The sequence below is a fragment of the Cavia porcellus genome, unplaced genomic scaffold (genome assembly GCF_034190915.1).
Source record: "Cavia porcellus strain 051 isolate PalLab524CR breed Dunkin Hartley unplaced genomic scaffold, mCavPor4.1 scaffold_3, whole genome shotgun sequence".
Classification (NCBI taxonomy): Eukaryota; Metazoa; Chordata; class Mammalia; order Rodentia; family Caviidae; genus Cavia; species Cavia porcellus.
This window is the reverse complement of record NW_026947486.1, coordinates 25985540-26007631: the sequence shown is the minus strand read 5'-3', so window position 1 is coordinate 26007631 and position 22092 is coordinate 25985540. Positions and strand designations below refer to the sequence as shown.

The 22092-nt window shown below is 35.5% G+C and overlaps 1 protein-coding gene across 19 annotated transcripts in view; it reads left to right on the top strand.

Moving 5' to 3' along the window:
• LOC100720927 (constitutive coactivator of PPAR-gamma-like protein 2) overlaps positions 1-22092 on the top strand; it is a 478018-nt gene that overhangs the window by 192276 nt on the left and 263650 nt on the right. For 16 of the 19 annotated variants that reach the window (XR_010046553.1, XR_010046554.1, XR_010046557.1 and 13 more), the window contains one exon: positions 5890-6092. Coding sequence is in view for 14 of the 19 variants with exons in the window: in XM_063245942.1 (XP_063102012.1) it covers positions 5890-6092 (203 nt within the window). In the remaining 5 variants the exon portion in view is untranslated. Of the gene's footprint in view, positions 1-5889; positions 6093-9416; positions 9479-10310; positions 15555-22092 lie in introns of those variants that run through there. The other 3 variants (XM_063245950.1, XM_063245951.1, XM_063245952.1) reach the window with 2 other exon arrangements.

Genomic DNA, 22092 nt, shown 5'->3' with positions numbered 1-22092 from the left:
AATATAGCACTACATAGCAATATTAATAAAAACACACATTGGAGCTTAGTAATCAAACCAGAATGGGTATCCTGTTGCATGTTGTCATCTTCAGAGGGGTTGCCTCTACTCTTAGACTTGATACTATCAAGCATACCAAATTCAAGTCAAGACAAAACAGCAATCTAACAAACCAGATTCAAATAATATCAGTCATAGTAAGACAATGTAAGTAATACAGGGCTTCAGGTTAAGTTAATAGGAAATTAGGGATAGTTACCGTAGTATATCCTGCTTTTTTTCAAATAGCTGTCTGTGCCCTCAAATCTAATATGAGCAGACTGGAACAGAATAAAATCAAACTAAATCGAGCAATTAAGACTAACGTGGTTTTAAATGCTGATACACTATTAATAGTGTCCTCTGTCTTTCTATTTTAGACAGTTCCTCCCCTTTCCCTTTCTCAGGGTGCTTTGTACATTTTGGGTCCCACTGACTCCCCCAGTTTTTAGATTAGAGGGGCAACCTGTTATCTACCCAAGTGGTGCTGAACCTTTTCACCTCTGAGCTTGATCTTGAATTGAATTCCTTTACCTACCATGGCCTCAAGGTTTTCCCTCCTCATAGCTGTATTGTTCTCCACTGCACAAAAGTGTCATGACTTACCAACCTATCTGCAGCTGCTGGATGAGTGGTCCCTATTTCTCTCTGGTTCCCTATCACATAGAGCATCATTTTCCCATCTTTGACTTTCAGTTTATTAACCCTCTTTCAGGTTGAGTATATTTCCTATTCAGAGCATCGCCATGGACCCTATTTCTTGTTCTACTCTGCCTGTGTTTCTTTTTATTACTGTATCAAGGCCATATATGTTAGAGATTATAGCCAACCCTCTCTGCCTCATCTCTGCTATGCTATTTTTCTGTTGTTGTCTACTCTTCTCCTTCATTCCACTGTCTGCCCTGTTCATTGAGGCTTCCCTGCCACTGTTGCTGGAATCCTGGTATTTTTTTTTCTCTCTCTCTAGAATGTCCTTCAGTATTTTTTGTAGGGTTGGATTGGTGGTCACAAACTCCCACAGTTCATCTTTGTCATGGAAGCATCTTGTTTCTCCATTAATTTCGAGAGTCAATTTTTCAGGGTACATCATTCTGGGTTGGAGGTTATTTTCTTTTAGTGCTTGGAATACAAAATTTGTAACAGGCAAATCTTGGAAACAGCTTAAATGCCCATCAACTGGTGAATCAATAAATAAGGTGTTTTTTTAATACAATGGAGAAGTACTCTGCCATAAACGATAAGCTTGAGACATTCTTAGGTAAATGGATGCACTTTGATACCATACTCTTAAATGAAATAAGTCAGACACGCATGTGTAAATACCACATTGTTTCTCTGGTCTGAGAAACAGAGTATAAATAAGGACCTAAATGTATATTAAGTATTGTGAAATAGGAAAAAAATGTTCAAAATGGGGAGAGAGTAGAAAGAGGGGAAGAGAGAAGGAAAGAAGGGAAATGTTAAAAAATGAAATAAGGGAAAACAGGCAAAGCTTTTGTAAATAGTAAGGGACAGAGGGCTTAAAGGAGAGTAGAGAAATGGACAAAAGAAAGAAATGTTATATCGTGTACAGGTACAAATTATTTATGATGAATGTGACTACTATGTTGTACCTATAAAATCTGATTGAAGAAAAAATAAAAATAAGTGGTCTTTTACAGTATAATATGAATATTTCAATCAGTAAATATTCCTATATCATATGTAAAACATCATTAAGCTGATGAAAATTCAGCTCTCATTTTTTTCTTATATGATAATTGTTCTTAGAAACTTTTGTGTGTGTGTGCACATAGAACTTTCAGTTGCTTACCTAGAAGTGTTATTTCCTAGCCCCTGTTCTATTTACATATAGTACTTGATTTGTTAATAGTTTTTCCTCCCCTTGTTGTGCTCCTAGTGCAACAACTATCACTGACTACCAATCCTAGTATTCCAGATAATTTTTCCCACTAGAGTTGTATACAAGTCCTGATCTTGTGTTTTTCCTTAGTATAGAAATTTTCTTCAATGAGTGACATTTAAAGCTACCTTTCAATGCTGTAAGAGTCTGAGGCAGAAGGATTAGAAGTTTGAGCCCAGGCTGGGCAAATTAGCATCTTAGGAAGACCCTGTTTTGAAATGAAACATAAAAAAGGGCTGGGGATACAGTTCGGTGTAAAGGTCTTGGGTTCAGTTCTCAGTACTACAAAATAAATAACCTACCTTTCTGCAACACATTTTTTAGAAACCATAGGGAGTGTGTACAAAAATGTTCCTAAAGGAAGCTAAGTGGCCAAAACTTCCAGGATAATGTTTCTAGTTATCTTTTGCTTTTAATCTATAAAGGCATTAACTCTGAAATTTTCCTTAACTTTGTGCTATTTATTCCCTCAATGAAGCTGTCAGAGAATTAGATGAATGTGCAGACAGATAACAAGAAAATAATAATATTTTTGTTACAAACTTATCTGTGTGAGCCTTTGAAGGCTTAAAGGAGAGTAGAGACACTGAGACTTCTAACAATTCCAAGAAGATTCGTATGTTATTCTGGTATATCACGATTGCTTGAAGTTATTACACATTATTGTTATAAAACTCTTATATGTGAATGTTCCAATTAACTCATTATACTATTAAGCAATTCTCACTAATATTACCATTTAATATTTAGCTGCCTTGAATTTAATTTTTCAGTATTGAAGTGTTCATAGAAAATCAAAGACTATATAAGCAATTGTGGAGACTATCATGTTCTTCCTTATTAAGTAATTTCTTCATCTAATTTTCAGTTTATTATTCAGTATATCATGGTACAGTGGAAAGAACATTGATGTAACAGTAACAGTAGGAAACCTGAATTCTTTTTGGTTTGTTTGTTTTGTTTTTAGAGAGGGTCTTGCTGTGTAATTCAGGCTGGCTTTGAACTCACTATGTACCCCAGGCTGGCCTCCAACCCACAGCACTTCTGCCTTCTGAGTGCTGGGATAATAGGCATGTGATACCATACCTAGCAGGGAACCTGAATTCTATCCCCAGCATAAACCTGATTTGTTTACCTTCTATGTTCATTTCCCGATCTATAAAATAGAATGATACTATTTCAAAGAAAGAAAAAGAAAGTATTTGGTTGACTTACTGCATTGTCTTTTGCACTTTCTGTAATTTTTTATGCTTCAAAAAATGGCTATAACATGTGCAAAAAATGTTCACATGCTTGTCTAATTAAATCCTGAAAATATTGTGTTTAAATTTCACAATTATATTATCTAAAATTTATTTTTAGATCCAGTCCGTAAATTGTTGGTTTGTGAATCAGTGAAATTAGAACTCTATTAATATTTTCTATAAGAATGGTTTAATAAGCATGAATAATAGTACTAAATTTTAATATAAAGTCTTAGTGAGGTGCTTGAAATTTTGCACTGACAGAATCATCTGTAATTATTTCCTTTCATTTGAACATCTTACGTTCCAGCATTCATGAGGCTGATTAAACTTTCAGTGTCCTCATTTCTGTCATTCTAAATACACATTCTTTTAAAATTTTAATATAGCAAATATTGATAGAAAATAAAATGTTTCCAGTTTTCTAGGTTTGTTACAAGTCAGCATGGTACACTGACAAGAGTCCTTGCTTTAGAGTTCCTGGCCTGCCTCTCCTGGTAACTGGTTGTAAGAACTCAGGCATATCAAGACTAGCATCTAGAATACATAAAGAACTCAAAAAATTTAAGACTCCTCCAATAAAAGTTCCAGTTAAAAAGTGGGCAACTGATATGAATAGACACGTCTCAGAAGTACAAATGGCCAATAAATACATGAAAAAATATTCAGTAGTGGCCTTTAGAGGAATGCAAATAAAAATATTAAGGGGCTTCTAGGTCCTGGTGAGGTAAAGGGTAGGGCCTGATGATGGCCCAGGCACGCTGTGACTTCCTCTTGGCCAAAATTTCACTCAGCCCTGCAGTGTTGTCTCTGCTCTGCTCATCATGGGTCTCTTGTCTTTAGGAGGGAAGGGTGTTTCCTGGAGGAGATAGTAGTGCTCCTGGGCTTCGGAGGTAGTTGGAGGTGTATTGAGGGCCAGACTGAAGTAAGGAAAGAGCTTCATGCCTCAGGAGTGATTAGGGTAGACAGAGATCTCTCTTCTCTTGTCTAATTAAATTCTAGCTAATTCACCCGACTCTTATTCATCCTGCAAAACCTTTTGACAATGACCTCCTATGTCTAAGTAGTTGTCTCAAATGTAAGATGTAATCCAGGCATGATGGCACATGATTACAATCACAGCACTCTGTGAGGTGAGGCAGGAGCATCACAACCTTGAGCCCCGTCTGGGCAACTTAGGACACCTTGTCTCAAAACAAAAATTGTTTTAGAAAAACAAGTGGGGGCCAGGGATTTAGCTAAGTGATATGAGTGCCTGCCCGGCAAACATGAGGTCATGAATGTGATCCCTGGTACCAAAAACCAAAACAAAAATAACACCACAAACAAACAAAAAAACCAGGTTGGAGCTGGGAGTGTAGCTTACTGTATCCCTACTAGTCCCACAACATATGTGTATCCACATGTGTGTACACACACAGTGATTCCACTTTACTCCACTAAGAATGGCGATTGTCAAGGATTAAGAAAACAACAAATTCTGACACGATTGTAAGGAAAAAGGAACCTTTATGCATTGTTGGTTGGAATGTAAATTAGTACAGCGACTATGAAAATCAGTTAGGAGAGTCCTCAAAAACCTAAAACTAGACATTTTATTTGCTACAGCTGTACCTATTCTGAGTATCTTTCTGAAAGAGCTAAAATCATCATATAGCCAGGCATGAAGGCACATACCTATAATCTCAGCATTCAGGAGCCTGAGGCAACAGAATCTATGGATTTGAGGCTAGCCTAGGCTATATAGTGAGTTCAAGACCAGCCTGAACTATATAGCACAAGACTCTGTCTCAAAAAAAATCAATTCACAATAACTATATCATAAAAGTAGCCTATAGGACTACTAACAAATGAAAGGATAAAGAAAATGCCATTAACAGATGAAAGGATAAAGAAAATGTGATATGTGTAAATGGCGTACTACTCAACCATAAAGGATAAATTTGAATCATTTTTAAGAAAAATGGATGGATCTTAAGATATTGATACTAACTGAAATAAGTCAGAGACACAGAAAACTAAATATCAGAGAAATGTTAAGAAAAGAAGATTTCACAGATGGGAAAGGAATCTGGGGAAGAAATGATAAAGGAAAGCAGCAGGTAGAGGGAGCAAAAATTATAAAGATATGATATGTATATGTATCAATCCCCAAAACTGACTGTAATCACTATATATTACAAATGTACCAGTAAAATTTTTTTTTAAAAACTCCATTCTTGTCAATTTACTTTTTCTGGGCCTAGTTTTTCCATTATACAAAAGTAGTTTTCATTATACCTCTAAGGTTCTTTCTTTTGTAAGCTTTCTGTGATTCTTTTTTTCAGTGCTGAGAATCAAACCCAGGGCCTCATGTACTAGGCAAACGTTCTGTCACTGTACTATATCTTCTAAGTGTTTATATACCTGAGAAAACTGATATAAATATTAAAGTTGGTACTTAATTTTGGATATTTCTCTTAAAGTAACCATTTACTTTGTCACCCAACATCAAGAAATCTTTGAGAGGGATACTTTTAGTAATTACTCCAGGACAGCAGCTTTAAATCAGAATTATCCTAGGTAAACTATAATATCTGGATATCCAACCGGAACCCTAGGTGTAGTTTTGCTAACTGCACTGTTTGTCAAAGAGTTATCTGTTTATCAGATATAATTCCTTTTCATAGTTTTCCTGTTTTGTTTTTTGTTTGTTTTTTACAGATCCACTGTGTGTGGAAAGTAATAGAACATCACGCCAGCAATCTCCAGCCAGTAAAAAAGGGATGTTCACTGATGATTTACACAAGCTGGTGGATGACTGGACAAAAGAAACAGTAGGGAATTCTCTTGTTAAACCAAGTTTAAACCAACTTAAACAAAGTCAACAAAAATTAGAGACCGAAAACTGGAACAAGATATATGAAGTAAGTTCTTTATACCCTATCCTCTTTACGAGCATTAAAACCATAAAAATTGATTTTACTTAGGCCAGTGGTTATAGGTACTATAAGAAAACTGAGTGTGGTGATGCACACACCTATAATCCAGCACTCAGGAGGCTGAGGCATGAGGATTACTATGAGTTTGAGACCCTCTTAGGTGATAGTAATAAGTTCAAGGCCAGCCTGAACTACATAGTGAGATCCTGTCTCAAAAAATCAAAAAGGAAAAAACAAAGAATACAGTTAGTTTGAGAAAATTGTTGAGATTGAGTTAGTTGAGAAAATGACTTGATTACATAGTCTTTTATCTTTGCCAAGATTTGTCTTGACTTTTAGATCAAGGGTCAGCCAGTTTTCAGGAAGGGTCTAGATAGTAGTATTTTAAGTTTTCCAAGCTAGATGGCCATAACTAGTCAGATCTGTTGTAGTATAAAAACAGTGTTAGATAATATGTAAACAAATGACTTTACCACATTAAGTAGCATTTTATGAAATAGTTTGTTGGGGCTGGGGGTTTAGCTCAGCGGCATAAGCGCCTGCCTTGCAAGCAGGCAGTCGTGAGTTCGATCCCTGGTACCCATAAAAAGGAAAAAGACAAAAAAAAAAAAAAAAGAAAAAGTTTTTTGACCCAGCTATCTTGTGTTTCACATCAGCATTGCAGTAAGTTATCTTAATTGTCTTTGTTTAGTATGAAAAGTTGAAAGCTGGGGAAGCCAAAATATTGTAAGAGGTGTCTTGAGTTTAAACAAGAGATTCCCAGTTATTGCAAGTTGCTTTAGTCAAGTTTATATGCAATTGCAATGCAGAAAGATGTCCATAATGCATTCTGGAGTGGGAAGAAGACAGGTAAATAGAAGAGCATATATAGTATAATGTAATTTACACAAAATTATATACATTAAATATATGTTTAAATGTATAAAGAGATGTGAAAATGCTGGATGGTGGGATTTGGACCTTATTTTACTTTGTACTTTTCTGTTGGTAATGGTTTTTCGAAATAAGTAAGCCTATTAAAATGTAGAATATGAACCCTCATAATTGAAAAAGATATATGCGTGTCTGTTATGTTTGTGTACATGCATGAGTGTTTATAGTTTTATATAGTTTTGAAAAGAAAGTATGAAAATATATTTATTGTTAATACTTAGTAAAAATTTTCAAATGCTAGATTTTCCAAGCTAGTAAGTCAAGTATTTGCTTGTGGGCACTGTGTATTTAATTTCTGGAACTGATTGATACACAGATAACATCACCATTGTAAAATTTGGAAGCCCTTACAGTCAGATTTTAGGACAGAAATATAGTTGTACTATCAGTGAGAGGTCCTCTGAGTAATGTGTGAATGGAGGCTTTTATTATACATCTGGTGGTAGTTTATTGCAGTATAAGGGAGGATGTTCAGAGGAAAGGTAAAGAGAAAATAGTGTGTGAGTAAAAGTGGTAAAGATCTTTTAACAGCCCCATATGGTAGTGCAAATCTATAATCCCAGGCAGAAGGATTACCATGAGTTTGAGGTCAGCCTGGCCTACATAGTGAGACCCTGTCTCACTCTCTCTCACAAAAAAGGTCTTTTAACAGACTTGAGTTCCAGCATCAGCTCAGTGATTTACTAGTTGTGTGACTTTAAAAATATCATTCAATCACTTTTGCCACAATTTTTATATCTTCCAAACAGAGATAATACCTGTTTTGCAGGATTGCTGTGAGGATTAAATGTAAAACAGTATCTTTACAAATGTTACATTAGGTACTCTATATATGGCAACTATTTTTGTATTTTTTAGGTTCAGCTGATTATATCTTTGTGTGGAGAGGCCATTTCACTAATATTCTTGCAGTTCCTGTTATGTAGCCTTATATAGATGTTTTTGCTTGCACAGCAATCATGTACCAAGACCTTTACTGTGGCCAAGCCCTCTGCTAGACATAGGTTTGATGAGTAGATTCAACTATGGTTATTATCCTTGTGGAATGTATAGTCTTGTAACACAGACATTAAGAGACTTGCATGGAAATAGAAAATTGCAACTATTGTAAGACCTACAAAAGTAAGATAAAGGATGATACTGTATATTAAGGGAAATTTGACCTAGTAAAAGGAAATCAAGGGAAGCTTCCATAAGAAAGTAATGATTGAGTCAAAATCTAAAGAATGAATAGGAGCTAACTAGATAAAAGGGGCAGAAAATATGATTCCAGGCAAAAGGAACAACACATGTAAAAGTCCTATATAAGGAAGAGTGAACAAAGGAACTGAAGAACAGCTTTCCTAGAGTGAATAGAGTGAAGAGTCTATGCACAAATAAATCTAAAGAAGTAGATATAGTCAGGCATGGTGGCACATTCCTATAATCCTAACACTTGGCAGGCTGAGGCAGGAGGATGGCTGTGACCTTGAGGCTAGCCGGAACTACATAGTGAGAGATACTACCACAAAAAACAAACAAAACAAGAGATAAGACAAGGTGTTAAAAGTGATTATAAGGAATTTTTGCTTTTAAGAAAGATAGATAGCAATTAATGCCCTAGGGAGTTTGTTAATATGACCAGATTTGTGGGTTTTTTTTTTTTTTAAGATCCCTCTGCCTGAAGTAAAAGGACAGGATGGGAGTGGGTAGATGTTGGCCAGCCAGTCAAGAGGTAGTCATAGAAGTCGAAACTAGGGGAAGCTAAGTTGAAAAGAAGTGAACAAATACAAAGAAATACTTAATGGACAAGATTCAGTGATGGGGAATGGCTGTATGGCAGAGGGGAGGTATCAAGGCAAAGTTTCCATCTTTGACACCTGGATACTATTGCAGTCAGTGAGATAGAGCATCTGACCAGACTGTGTACGGTAAGGCCAGATTGCATGCTTGGGGCTGGGGATTTACTTCAGCAGCATAAGTGCCTGCCTTGCAAGCAAGCAGTCCTCAGTTTGATCCCTGGTATCAAAAAAAAAAGAAATTTTTTGCATGTTTGGTTTTGAGCATTTAAATTGGAGATGTCCTTGAAATACTCGAGATTTATAATTTTTCTAATTCTAATTTTTATTTAAAAAATAAAATTTGTTTAAAAAACAAAAATATTGCTTGTAAAATAAAAATTCCCATTGTAGAATTTAATCAATACAAACAAGTACAAATTTTAAAATACACCTTCAAATCCTACCATCCAGAAATAGTCATCATCACCTTTAGATAAACATTAATTTCTATGATTGTATATGGGTGCATGGAAAAAAATTGTATACAGATATTATCTTACTATATGTACTATTTTGAATAAGAAGTATTAAATTTAGTTTCACTTTAATTTAACAGAAAGAAAACATTGATTTGAAGAAGAGATTGCTGAACTTTAAATAAATGTTTTTTCACCTCAAGAGATATTGTCATTCATTTTTGAGTCAAGCTTTTTATCCTTTACCCTATCTTAATTTGAAAGTTTAGTTTATACTTCACAATTCAGTTTAGAAGATTAGAAGAACTAAGCATTTGAGATGACAAGATAATTGTTTACATTCATTAGAGTTATTTCCAAATGCATGAGATTTTTGTAATCACAATAAATGAATAATTATGATGCACTATAAGAAGAGTCATGTAGGAGTAAATTTTCTCAATACTGCCCAAAATATAATTGTCTCACCTTCAGTTTAATTTTCTAAGAATATAACAGAGATATTGACTTTAAGATAGTGAGTAAGGAGTAAAGAGTTAACACCTAATATGCCAGTTTCTTTCCCCTGTGGTACAATAAGTCATGCTTCTCTGTCTCCAAAAAGTATTTACTAAGGGCTCTTCATTCTCTGGCACTTTATGAGAGCATTCTAAGGGCTTGCAGAAGGAAATAAAATAAAAAAGACTAGTGCTAACACTAGGAAAAAAAGACAGTGAAATATAAATAGAGATTTAGTATGGGCCTTGGAATTAGAATTGGGCTCAAATCCCTCTGTCACTATTAACTTGCTTAGTGTTATTAGGTTAGTTACCGGTTTTGAACTTCTGTTTTGCCTCTGAAAATGCCTACCTGGCAAGGCAGGGTAGTTATGAAAATGAACTGAAATGAACTATGCTTAGCATACAGAAATTTGCTCTTGAAATTGTAGCTCATAAGAATAAAGCGTAGTGTATACCAAAAAGGGGAAGGAATTAAATTGATAAAAACATAAACCAAATAAACTGATCTTTTGTTTTTATTTTTGTTTTTGTTAGAATACTCCATCTACTATGGGCTACACACCAACATGGATTTCTTCTCTGTCCCAAATCCGTGGAGCTGTCCCAACTTCCTTGCCACAAGGACTCCCACTCCCTTCATTTCCTGGGCCATTATCATCATATGGAATGCCCCATGTTTGTCAGTATAGTGCCATGGGGAGTACAGGGTATCCTGTACAGTGGGTAGGAATTTCAGGAACAGCACAGCAGTCTGTAGTAATTCCTGCCCAACCTGGCGGACCATTCCAGCAAGGGTTGACTTTGCAGGCATTTCCAGCTCCAATGCAGAATCCAGCTACAATCCCTCCTGGTCCCAAATGAATCAGAGTAGATAATGAAGAAAAGGAAGATTTTTTTTCCACAATTATTTTCAGAACACCTGAGATCATAGTTTCTTCTTCTTGGGTTCTACATTTTTTAGTTTACTTTCAATTATTTTGTTGCTGTTGTTTCTGGTATTTTACACAGCTCATCATTCAGTAGAAATGTGCGATTTGCACATAAAACACTGCACACAAATTTTTTTCACTTCAAATCCTATCCTCTTTGATACTTGATTTTTAAAAAATACTCTTCAGAATGCTTTAATAAGCTCTGCTTAAGCATTACCATTTCCAGGACACTTTTCATGCACTGCTGAGAAGCCCCCATTTTTAACTGTTTCTATCTGCAGCTGGATGATACTTTTCTTTAAAATATGTAAAAATTACTTAGAATGATTCTCCCCCCAATATGGATGAACTGAAACCCTCTAATAGCTGGGGTTTTGTAGGATTCTTCACATGATTATCTTCAGTTTGCCTTTCACAGCAGGCATCGTAACTTGCTACAGGAAATGTTTTCAGTGGATAAAATTAGAATAACTCAGTCAGCCAATATGTGAGCCCTTTTTAATGTGATTTTCTTCTTGTCATCACAGCAGAAGGAGTGAAGCCTTATTTTGAGTGAGGCAGAGGGAAATTAAAAAGCAGAACTGTAACAGTTCCTTGATTCTACAGATACAATGGCTTGCTTTTAGGATTTTGGTAATAATTCAGAGCAGCTATGTCTTGTTTCTCATGTGCACATTACACTGGTTTTGAGCATCTGAGAGGCACTGTTTAGCTTGCATTCTTTTTCCAGGGACATACCGCAGCTAATATGAATCTCCTTTAGGAGGTATCTTTATATTCCTAACAAAGGGGATTATAGTTACACCTCTGTTGATCAATTTTTCTGCAATGAAATGTACTTGACACAGTAGGTTTTGTAAGGTTTGGAGACTGACACATGAAACACTGGCTTTACAGGGTTGTAAGAGATGTAGGGTATATACTCCTGCAGTGAGATAGTAAAACCTAGAAGGATACTATTTAAGTTGCCTGTAGCTTTTTTGGATTATCATTTTTTGTTATAATTTCTTACTAGTTTATAGTGTCGTAGGTGATTTTAGATCATAGATTGAGTTTGGCAGCCTCTTTAGAATCAAGAGAGATCACTGTCAAGTTGCACTTTTGTTGGGTTTTATCCAGTTTTACTAGGAAAGGAAGTAATGTCAAAATGTACACCTTTGGTTTGGTTTTTTGAAAGTTTGACTGAATATTCTTAAAGCCTCGTCACAAGATTATCTAGTCTGGGAAACCCGAATAGAATTCTTAAATGGTATTTATCAGCTACTGCATGTGTATACATGTTTAAACTACTTAGCCTCCAATACTGACGATTTCAAGGTTTTTCTAGAATATGGTTACCTAATTAGGAGTTCTATCTACTGGTAAATATTCCAAATTGTTGCTCAACATTGCTAACAGCTTTTCCTCCATATTCCTCTAAAAATTATACCCCACGGGCTGGCCAGCTAGTAAGGAAAATTTAATGGGTATACTTTTTTTGTTTTGCACAGTCTACTTTGTGACATTCAGTAGGCAGCATTTTGACAGTCACTATTGATAAGAGACCCTTATCTTCCATAAAATGTCCTTGGTTTTGGGTGAATCTTCCCGAATCATAACTTACATATGGATTCTTTAAGTTTCTTCTACAATATTGGTTTGCAAGTTAAAGTGATTGATTTTAGGGCAGTAGTGTAATGCACATTCTTACATCATGTTGTTTTCATATGCACAACAGTGCTCCCAAAACCTATAATACTTTAAATTTGTGTTTCACTATAAGAATTGGCTTTAACATCCTAAAAAGTAAAAATCACTACAGATTTTATGACCTCTTTTCTAGTTGCACAATCTTTTGAAACAGTGTACAACAAGATGGAAAAAGCTCCATGGACGACATGTACAATTACATTTAGTAATGGCTGCTCTACATCATATGTTCTGAATTTGTCACCACTTGTTTACATGTAATTCTTCACTCTTGTTTGCCTGCAGATTTTTGCAGTGCCTTGTAATACTGAGAATCTTTTCAGGTTTTTACTGGAAAGAAAAGTAGTCTTTGAAGATGATGAACAGTATACTGCTGTCTCCATTCTGACAGCAGAAGCTGAGTTAATATATGTTATGTATACATTTAAAAATACAGAAAACAAGCACGTTTGTGCAGAAATGAAAAAAAAAACGAGTTATTCACATCCCTGTGGGGGGGTTATTTACTTTTTTCCATTACTTAAATATTTGATTCAGATTGACCTGAGTACTGGCTAGTTTTCTACCTAAGGGTTTGCATTATTTTATACTTTTCCTAAGTAATATAATGGTGCCATTTTCATCCTTGCCTTAGGTATTTTTCCTCCCCAGAAATAAATAACTCTTAAGGTAAAGCTCAAAAATTCCCTTCTTATTTAGTAGATCCTACTATAAAAGGCCTTCTACTCATTTCCAAAAACACACAAAACTATCCTTTTAATTTTCTTGTAGGAGAGGAAAAGTTTGTGCTTAACCATCATGCTTACAAAATTTATTTGGGCAATACTATGTATGTCCAGCTACCATGTTTACTTCTTCAAGTGCAAGTCTCATGAACAGTACTGTATCTCCATATGTGGCAATGTGTTCATTGCATCATGAAGTACCTGCTGCTATGTCTGTGAATTTGGGTGTAACATCATAAAAATACAAAACCAGTGTTGGTGTAAGCCTAATGAAAATAACCATATGTATATTTTTCTGTTTTTCATCCCTTGTGAATTTTATGTGAAGCATGAGTTCTTATGGTTCAACAGCAAAATTATCTGTGAAAGATTAAAAGGCACTTTTCTGCTGTGACTTTTGGATTGAGTGTAGAGTGTTATGTACAGTATGATGGGATTTATCATCTTAGAATTCCAGATTTAATTCCAATCCAGTTACTTTTGTTTATCTACCTCATTTTCAGTGCTGTTTTGGATGCACAAGTAAACACTGCCTGTGAAACTTGCTTTTTTGCCTTGATTCTCAGTATTCCTTCAGATTATAAATCTGGCTTTTCTCTTTGTCCCAGTACTAACCATGAGCATGAGTTAAGAGGGACACCACTTTGCCACCAATTTGTTTTAAGAGATGAGAGCTAGGTGCCTATGTAAAGTAAGTTTAGGATATTTGGGAATGGCAAGCACAGAAATCAATCTAACTGGTTGCAATACAGGACTTAGTTGTAGGAGTTAGTTATAAAATAAACAGATGGTTAAAGTGTACCTAAATTAGACAGTCCAGTGCCTGTAACTTTGCATTATCTTTATTTTTTTTTTTACTAGAGATGCATTTCTCATCTCTGTGCCTAAAGGGCTATGGTTTGAAATTGCTTTAACTACTATGAAATATTTGACAAATACTACAGCAATGACCTGTCATTCAATATACTAGCATACTGCTAGATATTTTCAGTAATATTTTGCTACCTTAAAATGACTGACTGCATTTAAGTTGAGTTGTACTTGGTGGTAAGGGTTTTATATAATTGTTTATCTAATCTCTAAAATTTATAGAGGCATTAACTTTCTTCTTTGCTGTATTCTTCAAGCAGTAAAAATGCACTCCCCCACCTCCAAAAATTCAGCAAATGTTTGTAATCAGATGTTCCTTGTTTCATATGTTGCCTGTGTAACACTGTATTATATTTAATATTGGTAAAACTGTATTTCAGTCATAATGCATAAATACATTCCTGAGGTATATTTGCCATCAATTTGGGATTTGGTTACTTTATACTTGCATTTGGTTCAGAAAAAATACTGAGCCATTTGAGGTGGTATTAGGAGCCATTTTTCTGGAATAGAGTGTTTTTTGAATCAGTAGCTTATTGTGGACTCCCTTTGTTTAGAAGATAAACTAGAAAAAGAGATTGTGTACAAAGGGCCATTGATTTGGTAAATGTAATTTCTAGGTTAAAAATTTTTAATTCTATCTTATAAAATGTAAACATTCAAAAAAACATGCAAAAAATCTTCTGAACGGAAATTAGTATAAATTGGTATGGAGCAAAGTACTTTTAGGTCACCCTGAAAATAATCTTTTTAGATGAAGGATGAACACAAACATTGGTCAGATCTTGACAGTCAACTTAGGAGGGGGCCTGAAGCAGTAACTGGGTTACATTAAAGTCATTTTTAACTGAGATAACTAGAAGACTGTACAAACAAACAGCTCCAATTTTGTAAGGTTTTGTTTTAATTTTAAAAAAGGGCTAAAAGTCAAGAAAAAAGGGAAGAAAGAAACCGGGTTATGAGAAAAGAAATGTGGCAGTGTGAAATAAATTCATAAATGTACACTTATCATCCTTCTTCTAGGTTTTTTAAATTGCATTTCTTTAGCACTATAAAAGACTTGAGATTAAGATTCGTGGCCTAGGACATACCCTCAGCAGATATAGTGACTAATCAGAAAGTACAATTGTTCAAGGTCTTTCATGCTCAATCACTTGAAACTATAATTTGTTTGATATGAATATTAAACATGTAGACCTAGTGCTGCATGGGAGCCACTCAGGAGGTTATGCAATTGATAAATTTTCATGCATAGTTTACTATGAATTAAGCAGAATTTCAGCCACTTTTCTACACTTAACATTTAGTTGTCCATGTGAACTCTTATTTCTTAATTGGGGAATGTAGCATTATATAAAATATTATTAAACTTACTTTTAATCCTTCTTGACATTAACTTTGGGAGGGAGTAAACCAACTGATCTGCCTTTCAGCAGTAGTCTAATTTTGGTTCTCTGAAACTGTGATTTTTATTTCATTTGTACCCAACCATTGTTAAGCATTTTGTTTTGTTTCCTGGAAATTTTGTTTTGAAACAGAAAATAAAGGCTGTGTTAAATGACTATGTTATCTTATTAAAATGCTGTCATAATCATTACAACAACATGGTTTAAAATGGCTTATTTATCAAATATAATGTAGCAGATTTAGAAAATTTAGTCTTATAGATTATATTGACCTAAAAAAAAATAACCTGACCAAGTCATATGTTATTTTCTGATTCACAGTTCCTACAGATTTCCAGTTGGGCCTCTTCTCCACACTCCCAAAGGAGTCATAATTGTATTAATTAGGCTTTTAACTGTGATAACTTTAATTCATGCAACAGTCTTGTACAATAGATTGGTCTGTTAGTACCTCTACTTTACAGAAAAAATTTGAGGACCAGTGAAATTAGAGCTTACTAATGTCACATAATAGTAAATGGTAAAGCCTAGACCCAAACCAAGGTCTAAATTTGCAGCTCATGGGATAAACCAGACTCTCACATGTATTATAATTACATAATAATACTGTAATTTAAATATGTTTAGAATAAATTTTATGTAATTGTATGCATTCACTTGTATACTTTTCACATATCTTTTATAATATTGTATATATATATATATATAAACTTATTAAGGATTGTGTCTTCTAATGGACAGTATTTATGGTTTATCTTAAGAAAAAAATGTACATTTGGGAATTGGGGATGTAGTTCAATAATAGAGCACTTAACTGGCATGCACTAGGCCATGGGTTCCATCTTTAACACTAAAAAAGTATAAGAAAGAAAAACACACCTTTTGGAAATATTCCCCCACCTCTTGTTTAGCAGTCTACAATGATGTGAGGAATGTCAAACTCTTGTCAGCTCACTTGCTAATTTGATAATTGATATAGAAGAGCTATGCGTGTTCAAAACACACCTGAAGAAGAATAATAGGCCTATCTCAAGTAGCGTCTACTTAAGAGGCTGAGGCAACATAATGAGACTTTATCTTTAAAAAAAAAAATAGCCCAGTGTGGTGGCACACAGCCTATAATCCCAGCAGTCTGCTAAACTAACGCAAAGGGATTGCAAGTTCAAGTCCATCCTGGGCAACTTAGTGACTTGTCGAGATCCTCTCAAACTTAAAAACAAACAATCAAACAAAAAAACTCAAGTTATCTGAGTATATAGCTCAATGCAGAGGCCCTGGATTTAATTCTCAAGTATTGCCGGAGGTAGAGGGTAGCAGCAGGTCATGTCTATAATCCCTGTACTCTAGAGGTTGAAGGAGGGTCAGTCAGTCTGAAGTTCAAAACCAGCTAGGCCATATAGGAGACTTCATTGTCTCAAAAAAATGCTCAAGGTTAGATGAGGTGTTTTTTATCTTTTTTTCTAATACTATAGAACTAGGGAGTGAACCAAGGGCTTTCACACGAACTATATCCCCAGCCCTTTGGTTTTATTTTGAGACAGAATTTCACTGAGTCACTAAATTGCCCAAGCTGGACTTGAATTTGTGATCTTTCTGCTCAGCCTGCCAGAATGCTAATATTACAGGCATGCACAACCACGCTGGCTAGATGATATAGACTACTCAATTATTACTTTAATTTACTTGATTTACTGATCCAATGACTCAGGCATTCTGTCTTAGGTGATCCCTAGCTAGGAGACAAGGTATGTAGAGAAACAAATGTGCTTTTTTGATTCACAGATCTTTTGAGCCTTCACTTTATCATTTGTAATATGAGATGTATTAAATGACATTTGTGAAAACATTACCTATATCCTTAATTGACTAATTGTGCTTATTGTTAGATATTTCTGGTGGCTTTCATACTAAACTTGCACTGGGGAAATAGTTTGGAAATAGCCCTGATTCTTATTTCAGTAATTTAGATACCTTTTGGAGTCTAAAAGACCTATATTTTGTGAACTTAGGAAAACCTCTTAAGGTTTCAATTGTAGTATCCTCTGTATAAGGTACAGCTGCCTCAAGAGGGTTATGTTGAGAATGAATGAATAAGTATACGAATGCCTTAGCATTGTGCCCACTGCATCGTAGGTTTGCTCAAATAATGGTAACCACTACTCAAGGGACTTTATGATCCCTTCCCTTCCCTTCCCTTTCGTTTTCCTTTTCCCTTCCCTTTACCTTACTTTTCCTTTCCTTTCCACTGAACCCAGGGACAGTCTATGACTAAGCTGTATCTGTAATCCTTTAAAAATTTTTTTCAATTTTTTGACACAGTCTCACTAAATTGCCAAGTCTGGTCTTGCTGTTGCCTCCACCTCCCAAGTAGCTGGGTTTACCATTGTGTCTCATCATGCCCCACTAGAGCATTATTGTAAAAGAGGAAAACTCAAGTGTGGTGGTGTATACTATAATCTCAGCACTTAGGAGGCTTCCACCACCTCCCAACACTGCCACACTGGGATCATGCTTCCAATACGTGAATCTTTGGGTGCCACACTCAAACCATAGCATTGTGCCCTTTGGTCCCAAAGTTTTGTCTTTCTTACAGTGCAAAATGCACTCATTTCATGTAAATAGTCCCAAAATCCTAACTAGTTTTAGCATCGAGTCTCTAAAATAAGTGATTAGACTGGGATGTACATTCTTGTGCAGCATGCTTAAGGTTCTGGGTTCAAGCCCCAGCATTGATTGGGGAAAAAAAAAAAAAATATATATATATATATATATATATATATATATATATATTCATTCCAAGATAACTCTAGTAAGACAGGGACAAGGTAAATAATCTTATTCCAAAAACAAAAGAAAAGAAAGGAGAAAGAAGTAATGGGCTCAGCAGAACAGATATTAAGTGCTATACTTCTTATCTGGCATACTATAAACATTGGCAAGAGGTGGAATTACAAGGACTTAGGCAGTTGTGCTTCTATGGCTTTGCTGGCTGTAGCCCATGTGGCTGCTAGTCAGTAGACATCTGTGGCTTTTTCATGTTGGTATTGCATGCTGCCAGTGACATCCTTTCTGGGGTATTAAGTGGCACTCCCATTCACAGAGCTCTTACTAGATATTCTAGTAGAGAATGAGTATAGTGGCTTTGCTCTGAAGTTGGCCTCTGCCTGGCCCCTTAGACTTTCCTTTGAAATCTTGGTTGAAGCCACCATGACTCTATAGCCTTTGCACTTTGGTATCATGTAGATTCCAAGATCAGCCACTTGCTCCTTTTGGAACAGTGGTACAAGCCATTGCTGGGCCCACTTGAACCATAGTTGGAGTGGCCATGGAAGCAGAGAACACAACTGCAAGGTAGGCATGAGCAGCAAATTTGTGGAGAGCACCTTGGGCCTTGTTTTTCTTTTCTTTTCTTTTTTTTTTTTTTTTTTTTTTTTTTTTTTTGGTCTTTTTCATTTTTATCGGTACCAGGGATCGAACTTACGACTGCCTGCTTGCAAGGCAGGCGCTTATGCCACTGAGCTATATCCCCAGCCCCTGGGCCTTGTTTTTCAAAAGTATTCTGTCCTTCTAGGCCTCCGGGTTAATGATAGGAATGGCTGTTCCTATCATTCTGGAGGTTCTGGAGACCTTTTCCCCATTTTCTTGATTACTAGCACATGGCTCCCTTGTAGCTGTGCTGATCTTAGGAAGCTGCATTCTCATTTTGTTCTGAATACACCTTTTCTCCAAGCTATGAATGTTCTGAACCACGTTATAAAATTTCACTGCTTTGTTTAGATATCTTTTTTCCAAAGATTTTATTCCATGACTTAAATTCCACCTTTCATAAAGCCTTAAGGCATAGACACACTGCAGGTAAGTTCTTTGTGCTGCATATGACAAGGATTGCCCTTATTTCCCAATTTCTAATAGAATACTTTTTACTTTCCATCAGCATTCTGGTTATGACCACTTGCTGATTTTTAAAATATGTTTTAGCTCATTTTTAGTCTTGTCCTTTGAGCCCTTGCCATAATCACCTATTACTGCTCTGTTCACAACATTCTAGACTGGCTTTTTTTTCTTTCTTTCTGTGTGTCTGCTTGTCTTCCTGCTTGCTTTGCTTTGTTTTGCTTTGCTTTGCTTTGCTTTTGTTTCTTTCTCTCAGTTCCTTCAAATTGTTTTAACTTTTCCAGTCACCAGTTCCAAAGCTGCTTCCACATTTTCTGGTATTGGTATAGCAATGATCCTACTCCTTGATACCAATGTTCTGTATTAGTCTGTTTTGTATTGCTATAGCAAAATACCTGACATTGAGTACTTTAATTAAAAAGAAGGGCAGTTAACAAACCCTCAGAAACAATGAGGTGGAGTCTAATATCAGGAGCATTGTATTTTTCTTTTGAAAAAAAAATTCTCTATATATTCAGCCCCATTGCTACCAAAGATAATTGAAGGAAGAATGATTCATTTGTAATATAACTTTAGTCTCATTAAACTTGGCATAATTATTAACATAAATATACGAAGAAATGTAGTTGTTCTCATAGGCCCTCATAAATTTGTTTTACTAAGGTTTATTTTTCTGTTTTCTTGAGACAGGGTTTCACTCTGTAGTTTAGACGGGCCTTGAACTCACTACATAAGCCCGGGCTAGCCTCAAACTCACAGCAGTCCTCCAGCATCAGCCTTCCAAGTGCTGGGATTACAGACATGCACCATCACGCCTGGCTGCTGAAACTTTTATAAGGAATCTCAGATTAAACTTTTAAAAGCCTTATGAGGCTACAAAGTCAAGGCAAGAACTCACCATTAAATTTCACTTGTACCTATAAATTTGAGTGAATTCCCCCAGTTATTTTGAAGTTCCTGGTCCTCCCAGGAAATAGCAATTTTATCCTCCTGCAAGAGTACAATGTAAACCATCTGTTCAAGACACCAGTCCAGTTTTTCCAAGATGTTAAGGCTCCATGATGTTAAGGTCAGTTCCTTAAAGGATACTAAAAAAAGTTTCTAAATTCTGGAGGTATAAGGTAGGGAAAAAAATGTGAATGTTTTTGTGTTTCACAGAAGTATATGCTACCAAATTTCTTTAAGGAATAGAAAGCTTAAAAATAAAATATTTCCTTAAATCTGAGAAACAAAAAATTAGATAACAAAAGTTTCTCTATGAATATATTCCCATTATATCTCATTTAACTCTACTTTTCTTAACAATTTTGCTTGAATTATTCATGTAAATTTTGTGAGACATTTAAGAAAGCAGCTATCTTAATTTTTTGTTGTCAGGCAACTATAAGAAAAATTATAGAAGAAACTACAAAAGGAAACAGGGTTCTTCCTTCTCTTTTTAGACTTTTTTTGGTAGAATTCTTCCTGAAGTTTGTATTTGCAAAAAAATAAATCATGTTGTAGAGAAGAAAGGGTAGGAAATTTATATCTCAAAGGTACAGGAACAATGGGAGCTTTTCCAAGAAAGTAGGCTATATTAGATGAGACACAGGAAGATTCAAAATGAATGCCCAGGCAACATAGAATTCCAAGAATTCACTACAGGATTTTACAAGTGCACAGATGGTACTAGGATGAGATTCAGAAGTCAAACTACAAAGTTTGTTCATACAAAACTGAATCATTTTTCCTTGATGTTTCCTCAGTAATTTCACATCTACTCACCACCAAATGGAGGAGGTAAGGGCCATCAAAGATTGAAGGGAATTGTATGGAAGACCGAAGGAAGAGGAACAGAAGGGAATCGAAAGAACAGGTCACAGCGGAGCCAGTTTTGGGAAGATAGCGTTTCCCAAAAAGCCAATGAAAAACTCATGCCTATAGGGAATCAACAGAGGAATGGGGCCCATAGCAAGGGTTCAAGAAGAGAGGTTTCAGTCAGTTGAAAAGATCTCATGGGAGAAGCAAGATACAACAGAATGAATGCTACAACCTAAACTGGGCATAGTAGTGCATACCTATAATCCTAGCTACTCATGAGGTTGAGGCAGGAGGGTTCCATTACCTCAAGAGTTCAAGACCGGCCTAGGCAACATTAGTAAGATCCCATCTTTTAAAAAAAAGGTATAGGCCAGCATGGTGGTGTGTGCCTGTAATCCCAGCACTCTAGAGGCTGAGGAAGGAGGATCACTTGAAGTCTGAAGCCAATCTAGCTATACAGTGAGTTCAAGGCCAGCCTGAACTACCTAGAGAGACTGTGTCTCAAAAAACAAAGCAAAATAAAGATATAACCTGAATATCAGCATCCAGTTAAGCTCACTTGACTATATAGTTCTTTAAATACACGCATGCATGCACACACAATTTCAGCCAGGACAAACAACAAATATTCCTATCTATTTTTTCTTTTAAACTTGGTACCTATTAAATGATTTATAACCGAAACTAAGTCTTTAAGCCAAACAAGGACACATGAGACATCTCTTGAGATCCAGAGGCACACCAAAAACAACTAAAAGAGTTGAAGACAAAACTCCTTGAGAGGTGGCAGTAGTCAGTACACTAGCCATATGTCAGTTAAAACTCTCATTTAAAAAAAATTATTTAAAGAGGAAAAAAACAACAAAAAAGGGTAGAAATAATACAGAATTTAAAAAAAAAATAAAACACCAAGAAATCACTAGTTGATAAATTACATACTGTCTAAGATCTTACAAATAGTTGTTCAAGTTACAAAATTAAAGCATACAAAGTTGACATTCAA